This window comes from Ambystoma mexicanum, chromosome 3q (genome assembly GCF_040938575.1).
Source record: "Ambystoma mexicanum isolate Mex_15411 chromosome 3q, UKY_AmexF1_1, whole genome shotgun sequence".
NCBI classification, from domain to species: Eukaryota; Metazoa; Chordata; class Amphibia; order Caudata; family Ambystomatidae; genus Ambystoma; species Ambystoma mexicanum.
Window position 1 is genome coordinate 1,128,044,090 of NC_090926.1, and position 13,757 is coordinate 1,128,057,846.

At 43.8% G+C, this 13,757-nt stretch overlaps 1 protein-coding gene across 2 annotated transcripts in view; it reads left to right on the plus strand.

Moving 5' to 3' along the window:
- The window catches only part of MCOLN1 (mucolipin TRP cation channel 1), a 639,103-nt gene extending 627,234 nt beyond the window's left edge, over window positions 1-11,869 (plus strand). For both annotated transcript variants that reach the window (XM_069603920.1, XM_069603921.1), the window contains exon 14: window positions 7,625-11,869. In XM_069603920.1, the coding sequence (XP_069460021.1) occupies window positions 7,625-7,661 (37 nt within the window). In that variant the 3' untranslated portion in view covers window positions 7,662-11,869. The remainder of the gene's footprint in view (window positions 1-7,624) is intronic.
- The last annotated feature ends 1,888 nt before the right edge of the window (window positions 11,870-13,757 follow it).

Consider the following 13,757-nt stretch of genomic DNA (forward strand, 5'->3'; position numbering starts at 1 on the left):
GTACCCTATGGGAGGCCTTTAAGGTGGTTATAAGGGGGGCGGCTATATCCAAATCTAAAGGGCTCCTGGGGGGTGTGGTGCAAGAGTTACAGGAAACAGAAAAGGAACTAGAAGTAATTATGAAAAGAGAGGGCACCTCACAGGAAGACGCTGAACAGGTGAGCCAATTACAACAGGCTTGTGGTGGGCTCTGGGAGAGGCTATGCAATCTGAACTACGAAAAATACATCGAATGGCAACATGCACGGGGAGACAAACCGGGGAGGCTGCTCGCATGGCTATACTAGAACGAGACATCAAGATCAGCAATTAGGGAGATAACAGGAGAAGCGGGCCAAGTATGGAACACAAAGGAGAGTGTGAACGAGGGATTCCTTGGATTCCACAAACGGCTCTGGGAAGATGCAGAGGAGACTGCGGAGCTGGAGACTCAGACGCTGGTGGATATAGGATTACCTAAACTGAATGAGGAAGATGGGGAGAACCTGGATGAATAGTGGAATTAGAGTCAGTGGTAATGCATCTGCCCACGAGCAAAGCCCCGGGTACAGACGGGCTCCCTAGTTAATTCTATAAAACGTATAGACAAGAAGTGCTCTCCCTGGTATTAGCGAGCCTAAACGAGGCCTTTGAGAAAGGGAGATTACCGCCTCCCTCAGGGATTTCGGCAATCATTCCACTCCTGAAACCCGATAAGCCAAGCACAGACTGTGGGTCATACAGACCACTATCTATGCTAAACCAGGTGCTGGTGAATAGACTTAAATGGGTAATAAACTCATACACCCCGACCAAACCGGATATGTCCCAGGTAGAAGCATATCCGATAACCACAGGAGGCCTCACCACATCATGGAATAGGCGGAGGGCGACCCGAGCAAAATAGCAATGGTCTCGCTAGATGCGGAGAAAGCATTTGACTCAGTAAGGTGGCCTTGGCTGATGACTGCTCTGAAAGAATACGGGATGGGACCGGGGTACCTGCGGTGGGTAAAACTCGTGTATAGCTCCCCAACAGCCAGGGTCAAAACGGGAGCGATAATGATAATTTCAGATAAATGGCAACTCAGTAGAGGCACGAGACAGGGCTGCCCATGGTCCCTGATGCTGTACATCCTTGCACTAGAACCACTAGCGATCTATCTAAGACAGCAGTATGAATAAATAGGGGTCCACACCAAAGGGGGACCGCACTTGATATCATTGTATGCGGATGATATGCTGCTATACCTGCTGTACCCAGAGGAAAACTTGTAATACATCTTGGAGGTAATGGAGCGCTACGCAACTCTCTCGGGTATATCGGTGAACCCCAAAAAAATTGTGCATGTTCCCCTTGGGAAGGTACAGAGGAGTCCCGCAGGAGAACTTACCTATCTTGCAGATAGCCTGGCAGATCAGAACGTTCAGATACTTGGGGATTAACATATATCACACAGTTGCAGACGAGCATAAATACAATACCTAGAGGGCAGTAGAATGTATCAAGAACAGCATGGGGTTCCGGACCAAGCTCCCCCTTGCCTTGGAGGTGAGGGCGGCCTTGCTTAAGATGGTGGTCCTGCCTAGGCTATTGCATTTTTTTGCAAATATCCCACACATGCTGCCCAACAGCATGTGTGGGATATTTGCAAAAAAACTTCAGAGTCTACGAAGAGGTTTCCTGTGGCACAACTCTAGAAACAGGGTGGCCCTTTGGAAATTACAAAATACATATGACAGACGGGGGTATAATCCTGCCGATCTTTGAGATATACCACATGGCAGCGCAGTTACAATATGCCGCAAGGTGGCTATCGTAAGAAGAGACAACAGAATCTAGATTGCTAAGGGGTGAATGCGACCTGTATTTCCTAAAAGAATTGATATGGCTACCCAAACCCGAGTTACATGGGCGATCAAGATTGCTGGAACTGGGTTGGAAGACATGGCACAAAGCGTGACGAACTATGGGAAACACGACCCCATGCTCCCCGCAGGCGCCACTGGGGGGCTCTACACGGGTTGGATGAGCAGTTGAGGAAACGAATCCGTAAACACTGGGATCCAGTAGGCCTAGTGACCCTGGGTGATGTATGGCAAGATTGGGAGGCACTGGACTTCCAAACATTAGTGAGCGAAACTGGAATACACACGGGGCAATACATCACATATACCAGAATAGTCAAACGGGTGAAGGAAACGTGGTCCGAAATAGCACTAGCAGAACAACCTGATTGCATGATATCTCGGAGAGTGGACACGAAATATCCCGGATTTACGAACTGGTGATGTCTAGAGTAGGTAAGGAGTTGCTTCACTTGAGACGGGACTGGGAAGAGGAAGCAGGAGCACCTATGCAAGACGGGCAGTGGAAAGAGCCCATAGATATCATAAAAAGGTATCTAGGAACGCGAGGCTGCAGCAGATTCAGCTATATGTCACCCATAAGGGCATATATGACCCCCCGAAAGATCGCCAGATTTGGGAGTACAAATGTACAAAAATGCCCAAAGGGTGGGGCGGTGGATGCCGGGATGATCCATATGTTCTGGGTGTGCCCAGAGGTGGGAACAAATAAAGTTACGAATATATGAAAAAGGAATCAAGCTAGATGTGGAATCTGTGTGGGCATGCCTGCTCGGGGGGGATTTACCAGGCCACGCAACCTGAAACGCGTGTCCAAACTCAAGGACTTGGCCTACATTCTGGCCAAAAGGAGAATAGCCATGAGCTGGAAAGCAAGCAGTATACCCAGATTAGAGGTATGGTGGAACGATCTCCTGAAATTGGCAGACGCCGAGACATTAGTATGGTATGAGACAGCCATCAGAGGGGAGGATAATGAACTGGGGCCCATGATGGCATGGAGACAAATGGTAGCTACATTGTCGGATTCCAGTGAATCTGACATGTCCGAGAACGGTAGAAGGGATGTACCCTAGGAGTAGAGATGTCCTAAGAACTGAGGTGGAAACTCGAGTTGAAGAGGGGGGAGGGGGAAGGCAGCAATAAATACTACGCAATGTATGCTGAGAAGCTTGGTATCGAAAATGTTGGGTGTGATGGTTATGTTTTGTTTGTTGTAAAAATCAATAAAAATTGTTTAAAAAAAAATCTTAATAACCAAACTGGTTATCTTCATGTACAGAATGTATTGCTCTGCTTAAAAGCTACTACTTCCCTCTGTATAACTATCACATGAAATGACTGGACCCTAAGGAAAGTAGTGGGAGTACAAATATGAGCATATCCAGAGAAAGTACAGTAATAAAAAAACAGCAGAACAATAAGAAAGTGTTGATAACCTTACTGATTATTTTCATACACAGAAAGCATTGCTATCTTTCAAGTCTGTGTTTTCCCCTATGTATATGTTTCATATGCTGTGAGTAGGCCCCATGTGAATTACTTTAAGAACATATTTGAACTATAAGTCTATAAATATAGTACTTTTTGAATTTTTAGATCCTGACTGTTACTGGTCTAGATATGTCAGTAAAGGAAAAAAAAGAGCCAGACATGTGATGTCATCAGTGATGTTATCAATGACATTTGTGATGTCATCTTTGTTCCTGGGTGTAGTCTTAACAGTGCACGGTGGTGGTGCGAGTTATGGTTGATAACTGGCGAATTTCTGGGGGTTTTCGGTGTTACTTATAACCTTAACATCCCTTTAACAAAGTTTTTTTCATTGAATTTCCTGGGTTATTACCAGTGCCTGCTATTTTCCTACAACTTACTAATATCATACTTACCCAATATAGCAATATTTTTGTCCAATTTACAAAGTGTCACCTTAACACTCTGCCATTTCCCACCTTCTAGAATAATTTTTAACACTTCTATACACTTTTTGCAACTATTGCAACTAGTTTTGCATCTGTAGAAGTCTACGAACATCTGACTTCATTGCGGACCTTCCGGACAGTGCCACATGACCATACGCTGGCGCGCAGCATGATGACGTGTCCGAGAACCCGTCCGCACTTCACAATAAGATCTGTGCTTCACGGGCAGTTCAGAACTGCATTTTCTACTGATCTAGGAACTTTCAACTTCAAAATTTCCATTGCACAGCTCCAACACCTATTCTTACTCATTATTAATTAACAATTCAGTACACAGTACATACTTTTATCAAAACTGCTACTTATCTTAAAATGGCATCAGCTAATGCTATCCCTCCTCCCCAAGAGCCACCACCACTGCTGTAATCAAGGAGCATGAGAAACACTGCCCCCTACCATAGAAATAACACACGCGCAATATTTTCCCCTATCTACCTAACCCTCCATATTAGTGTTTGGTGCCTCTTCCCTCATTTCCCTCCCCACCTTTCGTTCTTAGCTTACCTGCCAAAATAAAAACATCCAAAAACAGTAAAAGAAATTTTCCTTTAGGAACCACCTTTTACAGTTAAAAAATAGAACTAAAAAAAAATGTATAAACTCCATCTACTTTATATTTCTCAGTACAGTACATGGACTCAATAAGATTTTCCAGCATTGCCATTTGCATTTTGTGTTACGCTAATGGGAATATTGTGGCGTTTATCCTCCGTTACAGGGACTGTTATCGCCCAAGCGAAGCAAGGGTGGATAACAAGGTCTCTGGACCATAAACCCCCCCATTCCAACCCCTCTAATGGGGGATGAAGGCCTTTAGCACGCTAGGTTCCCAAAGTGGGAATCCAGGGTGCTAAAAAAATTATTTCTTCCTACACCGTGACGCCTCCGGCCACCATGGAAAGGGAAGGAAGGGTTCCATACAGGGCCGTTCTTAGCTTTCCATGGCAGCCTGCAGAAGGCAAAAAGAGAACTCTATGACCATATTACCACAAGCACATTTTTCTTCCTTTTCAAATCTATATCAATTTCGAATAACTTTACCACAAAGCCAGTCCCAGGTGGACGTGGCCAATTTAACCCCATGTTTTGTCCCTCGTGGTCTTGGCCAGTAGCCAGATTGTCCGGATCATGACCTTATTCCATGACCCGCACAATCTGGCCACTGCTCATTGCCACAGGCTATACCGCAGTCACCAAAGGTATATCACAATTATTTGTACCTACATTATGACACTTGTCAAAAAATAAAACACAGGCACATTTGCAAAACCATGCTTTCAGGTCCTCCTCAATGCTCCTTACACAAGTTTGCTGGAAATCCACTCATTTTTTATTTTTTCTAAAGTGTCAAATGTATGCACATACAATCGTCACACAACCTAGCCCAAACTTGACAAAATCCATTCAGACTTTACAAAAACATTTATCTCTAAATCTATAATCTTTTTGCAAACCTTTGTGTAGATTTGTCAAATGGCACCACATTTATTAGCCTTTACAATATTTTGGAAACCCCCCCCTCTAATTCTGCCCCCTCTTGAGAGAATCCCACCAAACTTTGCAAACACATTCGGGATCAGGTCAGGAATATAATTGCAAAATTTCATGCAGTTTCATTAAGTAGCGCCAATAAGCCATCCAAGAACTGCTTTTCACAAACCCTGTAATGCTGACGTGTCAGCAAACTTCTCAGGACTGTTCGCGAACATCTGGACCGTTCGCGGACTTTCGCTGTAAAAAACATCTGTTTTTTGCTTCTTGTAGCCATATCCCATACTCATCACCCCTCACCATCCCAGATATTATTTGATAAGTTTGACAAGTGCAATGTTGTGTTTTTTTTATGTTTTTATCGCGATGTCCGTGGACACCGGTCTCTTTAATCGAATCCAAGATGGCGAGCATTTCCAAAAAATCGGACGCACCTCACTCTTCACTCCAACCAGTCAGCGAACACGTTGCGTGTCCGCGGACATGACGCAAGCCGATTAGCCAATCAGTGTCCTGTTCACGGAGCGAACAGGGAAGTGTGTCCTTGGAGCGGACATAGATATCTCTAATTTTTTTAGACCTACTTTTTGGTCATTTTAAAAAAGCTACTGGATGGATTTTCACCAAATTCACAAAAGCACGCTTTCGGGGCCAAGCTGCTGCTCCTGCCGCAAATTTGGTGAAAATCTGTCCAACGGTTTGGGCTGTAATGCGACAGACATTTTTTCTCCAGTTCAGTCTATGGGGAAAAAAAGACATTTTGTGAACCCCCTATAACTTTGCCCTTCCTGGACCAAACCTCACCAAACTTTGCAAACAAATCCAGAATTGGCCATATACTTTTTGTGCAAGGTTTGTTGAGAATTCGTCCAGGGGGAGTGAAGTTATAAGCCGCCCAAAAAGTGCTTTTCCTGTGGGTTTTGCAACTTAGCCATAACTACATGGCTGCTACCGCGGGGGGGGGGGGAGGGGGTGTGTGTGTGTGTGTGTGTGTATATATATATATATATATATATATATATATATGTGGCTTTGCATATGTTCCCTATACAGTTCCACACCATTTCACCAATCTGCACAACAGTCACCTGCTAGGACCCTCCAGACATTACCAGCTACATTGTATTTGGAAACCCCACCCTTTTGCATGGATTTCAGCAAAAGTCAAAAATTGTTTGTGGCTTGGCAAAGCATTGTTTCTTATATATTTCCACTCAGATTCACCAATCTGCACCAAAGTTTGCACTGTTACCTGTATCTATGAGGGAATGAACGTCTGGCCAATGCTGGGTGTATCAGCTAGCAACTTATATACCCCACACCTGGCAATGTATTGTATGGACATGGAAGGTCTCCTTTTAGCACCCAAATGCCTGTGTTCTTGACACAAAACTCATAACAGCACACGTGCATGAAGGTCTCTGGTACTTTCAGTCTGCATGCATCAGCATGAGAGCAAAGCATCTTGCATATTCGCTCAACCCCCCTCCACCACAAACCAATCCACTCTTTTAAAACCATTAGAGTGCCTGGAGATTATCCAAATTCCAATGGTGCATAGTGTAAATCCTAATAATTATTTATTTATTTATATTGCGTCTGAAACTTGCATGCATCGAGGCGCCGAAACTTAAACACAGGAATAAAACAAAGAGACGGGACAGACAGTTTAACTAGACCTCTGCATAAAAAAGTCACTTCACTCAGAGTAGAATTTGTAGCTATCGGCTGAACTTTTTGTACTTTTGTTGCCTCAGATCTAAGGGGAGGGAGTTCCATATCTTGGCTGAAGTGACCGGGAATGATCTTCCTAGGTCATTAGCCCGCTTGAAGCTTGGATTTTTGTGTCGATGATTGGAGCCTTCTTGTACGCTCGTAAGACGACACCATGTTTCCATGAATGCACCTGTGAACAAGTGCAGCACCTTGAGCTGTACACATGCAATGACCGGGAGCCATTGCAGATCTTGTTAACTGCTAGTAATATGTTCTCTCCTAGTTTTTCTTTGAATGATATGCACAGCTTCATTTTTTTGCTACATGCAACCTCATACCACACCAGTGTGTCCCTGATTGTGTACATTCTTGTGGTCTGTTAACTAAACCAACCATCGCTACTCAGTACTCACAGCAAGGAAGTACTTAATGTGTCTTTAAGTGTTGTACATTGGGGGAGATTTTAGGTGGTTCTGGGAGGATGGAAAATTACACTGTGATAGTATGGAATATCTGTTAAAGACAATTACTTTTGATGTTGGTCTTCTGCTGCTTTAAGTATCTTCCTTCTGGTTTCTACTTTGCAGATCTTCCATTGACGACGATGCACTTTTAATCAACTGATCTGCAAGGTCTGACTCTTGCTGGCTTCTATTCCTGCAGGAACCCACTCCCAACTTTGCTGGCAGTATCCCTTCGAAATATCTGGTCCTGGAGATTATGCCCTCCCCAGTACTGCAGCTAAGGAGACAGAGCTCTTCCTAGATGGTAATCCTGGAGGTGCCACACCATGCCACTTGTGGACACTGGAGGCTGAGTGCATTGAGGACATCTTATCCTGGAGATGATGTCCCCTCCAAACACTTGAACATTCCTAAAACATTCTGGGTACTAAGCCCTTAATGGACATCTCACTTTGGAGAAGGGTTTGGACCGCGAATACCTCATACGAGAGCTTTCTCAAAATGTCTGGTCTTGGGACGGAACTCTTGTGCCCCTTCACTCCACATCGCCTTTTGGCCATTTAAAGGGACATGCCTGATTGAAGGAAGCCTAGAGTAGTGTGCCTCACTCATCTTGATTTTACAGAAAACTTGCTAGCCATTCAGCACCCACCTGTCATGAATCGGTAACCTGGTACCCACACCCTAGTTGCCTCAATTTGCAAAGGATTGTAGTAGAGGTTGCACCTTAATGGAAACCACTCTGGATCTTTTCCAGTGGGTGTTTGCATGTCACAGAGTGGACTTCCTGCAACTCCTCTGTGTACAGTAAGCGTTCATGCAATGCTTTGACGATATGCTCATAGAACTGACTGGTATACGTATTGCTGAAATTATCAGATCCCTAGTTTTAGATCTTTTTTATTTTTTAAGGTAATACATTGTGATTTTATCTTTGAGCAGCCAACGGTGCTGCTTAATCTGTCTTGAAGTCAGCTAAACATTTAAGGAATCTGAGGTTTGAATCATTGTTGGACTTTTTCTGCCAAGCATGCTCCATGGTGGAACAATACTCCGCCGGCCCCTTTGTTTAGCTGATGCCAACAATAGTATTAACTTTGTGTTCTAATCTAAAAGTAGGTTTTTAATGCGCCTTTTTTTTTTAAATCTACCTTTTAACTGGAAAATGTGAACAAAAGTACCACCATGTCTAACCAAGTTTGGGCCAGAGTTTGAATGAGTTCCAACTGGTTTTATGAAGAGGAAGTTAGCATGATTTTGGGATGGTTAAGAAAGTGCACTCACAATGCAGTTAGGTAGAATCCACTCCTAAACTGAAGGATGTGTGGTCACCCAGTATGTAGAATTAGTGTTACTAAATAGGAGAAAGGTGAGCAGGAGTGATCTTCTGTAAGATTCCTGGTTCTTGCTGTTATCCAGAAGTAGGGGATACTGAACAGTACTGATGCAGTTAACACAATGAGATACCGGAAGGAAGGTATGGACCAGGCTTCTTCTCCCACCCTTGCCTTCATTGCTGCTGCTACTCCAACGGAAGATTCTTTCAAGTGGTTGTCTTCTACCCAAGAGAAAGCTTTGAAGTTGTCCTGTCATGTTTGATGACTTTAAGAGCAGCCTGTTTCACAACTGTTTTTGGACACAAGTTAGCCAATTCAGAAGAAACATTCAAATCAGTTGCTCTACAATAAGTGTTTAGATTCTCGACAAGATGCTGAGTCTATCGGCGCTAAGTGTCCCGTCTTATGATTGACCCCCTACCGCCAGGCCTAGCTTTTCAGCCAACCACACTTTGCATTTTGCTTTCTATTGTAAGTAGGTCCCATATGCCCAACCATACAAAGGGAGGCTGGCTGGAAAGCCGAACTGACTTAAGGAGTTGCACCTGACATGGGGCTACTTGCCATCTATGTGACTTCAATGAAAAGATGATGGGCTTGGAACTACTAACATTTTGAGCTCATTCGTTAAGCCATGCTTATGTTGTAATCACAGTTTAAAACAATAGATTGTTTGTTTTCCTTGAAATCTCCCCCGTGCATTGACATACTTTGCTGTTTACTGCGACAAACCCTATGTAGTACCACTGTAGATTGAGTCTCCTTGAAATAGTGAACAGTGTCAGTTAAGGAATCTTCACCCCTGATGTACCATGACCTGGCATACTTGAACCTAGGCATTGAATCATTCTATTGCACTGCTGATGGTAAATAGTTTGCAGGTGAATCTTGTCTTCAAATAGGATGTGCCTGGAGTCTCTGGAACCAGTGCATATATAAAATGTTTTGTCGATCAGTCTGTATAGTTGGATGTAGAGTTCTGTGACACTAAAGCATCATGTATTTAAGATAGTGCTTGTGGAATAGAACTTGTTTTGGTTAATGTTACTCCTTTCTTCCCCACCCCCCCTTGTTATTTTTTTTCTGGTGCTCTGGTAGGCTGTAGTTCACCTTGTGGTACATGTTCATCATCCTTTTGGGATCCTACCTTTCCAAGTTTGTATGATGGAAAACCAACCTCAAGGGAGGTATCTGGAACCCCCTTGGCTTTCGGTCTACACGTAGACTGCAATACTTGTAGTTGCAAAACCAACTCATTGGGCCTGAGGTAATAGGAAATCCTGCAAGCTTTAGTAGTGAACATGAAATGGGAAGAGCCATCTCGAGTTATGGTGCCATACACGAGAATCCCACTACTAGTCAAGGTGACGTGTTTCCAAAATCTACCCTGAGGAGATGATGAATGGGGAAGAATGCTGACAGACTCGGCCGAGTAGGGATTAAAAAGAGACATTGTATAAATTTACCCCAAGAATAGGAAGCCATGTTATATACAGAACACATTACTCAAGGCATACATGCTGACTTCTAAATACCCCCAATGTCATGACACATTCATAGCACCAGAGGTTTGGGGCCCCCATGTGCTCAGTGTACCCTTGAAGGATGGGTTTTCACCAGTGAGCCATTGACTAGGATTGCACTAGCTTGCATGGCTATAGCGCCTTAACTTGTCATATTAGCAGGTCATTCCCTTTGTGCCCCCAATGACTAAGAATAGGTTTGCTTCTTTACCTTGCTATACCCTAGGTACATAGGATCATTTACATGATTCCACCAGTGTCCTATCAAAGGCTAGTTACCTGTAGAAGCAGTCTTGTTCTGGCTTTTGAAGGCCACATTCCAACTAAATAAGCATACTCTGAAGCGAATTGTATATGCCAAATTAACCTTTAGTTCAACAAAGCCTAGATCTGCGCCCAGAGCTGTATGATCACTTTGGGGGGAGGGTGAGGGCAGTCCATTGAAAATGTGTAATATTATAAGCTACTTAACCAGTTCTAGGTTCCCACCTCCCAGTGGAAGCGGGGCTCTTGGAAAAAAGCAGGATTCCATTGGCAGAACATTTCCCTACAGCTGTCTGCATCCCATTATCAATGGGAAACCCATTCCTGTCCTCGCTGTGATCTCTTCCTTCCCCTCAGGGCCTGCTTGAGGCTTCGTTCCATGACGTATGTTCTCTGACCAAGCATTGCCCTGATAAGTCTGTGTGCCTAATAATTGTCCGCACTCGACTGGACAATGAATTGCAAATCCTGGACTCTGGAGTGTTCTATTGAAACCCAGTCAGTAACCCTCCCCATCCATCCGGCAGGTAAGCAAGAATAATCGCATATGGTCAAGTGCAATGTGACAAGTCACACCACCCCGATCATATGGGGATGGATGCAATTTGTGACATTAATAGCACTCAATGTAAGTACATACTGACCAGTAGAAAATACAAAAGCAAAGGCCATATTTCAAAAGCGTTAAACCCTAAATTGAGACTCTTCCTCGCCCGCTCCTGTCTGAATATGCTTTCAGTCTCATATAAGAGATTAGCGCCTTGGGCAAAATAAATGTAAGTACAATGGCAGCCGTTTTGTAGATCTTGTCCAAGAGTGATGTTCTAGCACTCTTACACAACTTACTGAAATTGACATCCAGTGATGCTGTAGCATGTCTCTACCAGGAGTGGCAGAAGGGGAGGTTAAGACAGGACCCTTTCAGTACACTTTGCTGCGAATGGCATGAAGTTCTGTTGTAGCAGGGACTCACCCACAACTACACAATTCCACTACACGCTTAGCTGGCCCCTCACCCACATAATGCCAACACTTCAAACTCCATTCCCACATGACCACCCATTGCTAAAATAGGAAGTGCACACCTGTTAGGTTTAGCTTTTCTTTGCAACATGGATTTGTGGTCTTGTTTTGACCCCTACTTTCCACCTGCCTAACCTGTACGTTTCTGTTGCCTGTTCTGTTTTTGACCGGCCTTGGTTTTAATAATAAATATGCACACATATGAAGTGTTTTTATCCAAATCCCCTATTGGTGCCATTTGTACAAACTTGAATGATTGATGGCTTTACAGGCTAACCTGCTCCGGAAGTGACGACCGAATCCACAGGCCAGCCAGCAATCTCCTGTGAATTTGGGAAAGGCCAAACATTAATGATTTCCCCTAAATATTAAGAAGTGCAGTGTCTTCAGGCCAGGAATTCCAGAGAATGGAGCCAACCATTGTGAGCCTGCTTACTATTCTTTCAGCACAGCCATAAACGGGCACAACTTTTCTTCAGAGGAACCAATTGGTGCAGAAATATATTGATCTTCATTCGAACAGGTCCTTGGTTTTTCCATCTTTGTAGGATGAAAGGTTGAAAACCTATTATCATGAACTGCCAAATTTTGTCTTTGTATTTTATTTGTATTTAGATGGTGCTTTACACCAAAGCACTTGACAATAAAAACAGTACATCAAATATGTTCTTTAAGGCGATTTCGAAATAGACGGTAGGAAGTAATGGAGTGAAGAACCAGTGGGAGCATGTTCCAATGGAGAGGGGCTAAAAGAGTAAAGGAGCGGAAAGCCGGGCGGGCAGAGAAGAAATGGAAGAAAGAGTTTGCGAGCGCAGAGAGTGCGACAGGGAGTAGGAGAGCAGCAAAGAGAGATAAGGAGGTGCGAAATTATGTAGAGATTTGAAACCCAGACATGTGAAATTAAACTTCAGTTGGGTGTGAAAAGGGAGCCAGCGGAGAGAGGGAAGGGCAGGGGAGATGGAATCTCAGAGACAGAGAAAGCAAGAGACAAATGGGAGATTGTAGATAGTGTGAGACGGGGAGACCAGAAATCGTGGACGAACAATAGATGAGTTGAGTGAAGAAATTAGAAGTTTGGTAGCATTGAAGGTGAGAAGGATTTTCTTGCGAATATTAGAAAGGTGGGCTGGACAGGAAGAAGAAGAGAGGATATATGAGAAGGAAAGCAAAGCGTCCAATTGAATGCCAAGATTATAATGACTAAAAGAAAGAGGTAGGAGAGAGGGAGGAAAAGAAATAGAAATGGGGAGGGGTGAAGTGGGGGTATAGATTAGGCAGGAAAATATAGGATCTCTGTTCTGGAGGGAGTGAGTGCCAAGTAATGTTAGGCTATCCAGGATTGAATGGCCAACAGACTGGTTGAAATGGAAGCATGGATATGTGAGGAAAGGCAAGAAAAGGATATAAAGAGTTGAGTGTCATCAGTGTAGCAGTGTTGGGAAAGACTGAGTGTAAACTGAGAAGAGGGGTGCAAGTACAGAACCTTGGGGGCACCCTGTGAGAGAGGGGGAAAGAAGATAGATTAACGCTCAAGGAAACCTGCTTCATATAGGCCACTTATTGCCCAGTTTCAAATGTCCATCAGTACCAGGTGCTTTACTTTCAGATATTGATTATAGAGCTTGTGCAGTCTGATGCTTCCATATATAAGTAACAAGAGCAAATAAGGAAATGGTGGGCATTGTGCTTTGTAATGGCTTATTGATTATTGCTGTACATCCATTGTCTCTCTAAACTAGTATTCTAAATTTAAATTGACAGCTGTCCACAGAGAATTGAAATGGTTAACCCCCAGGGTGTGCAACCAGCTCTGCATCTGCTTCACTCTGAACCCAGACACGACGATTGGCCCCAATGTCATTTCGCGTCATGTATATTACAGGGCCTGCAGTAGTGTCGCTGCAGTTATGGTTGTCGCTCAACTCCTAGAAAGAGCCCTTTTTGGGTGGCTTTTAACTTTGTTAACCACACCCCTGGATGAATACTCGCCAAACTTTGCAAAAAAGTATATGGCCCCCTCGGAATGGTTTTGCCAAGTTTGGTGCTGTTTTGTCCAGGGGGAAAAACTTATAAGAGGTGTCCCAAAATGTGTGGAAATCCTCAGACTCA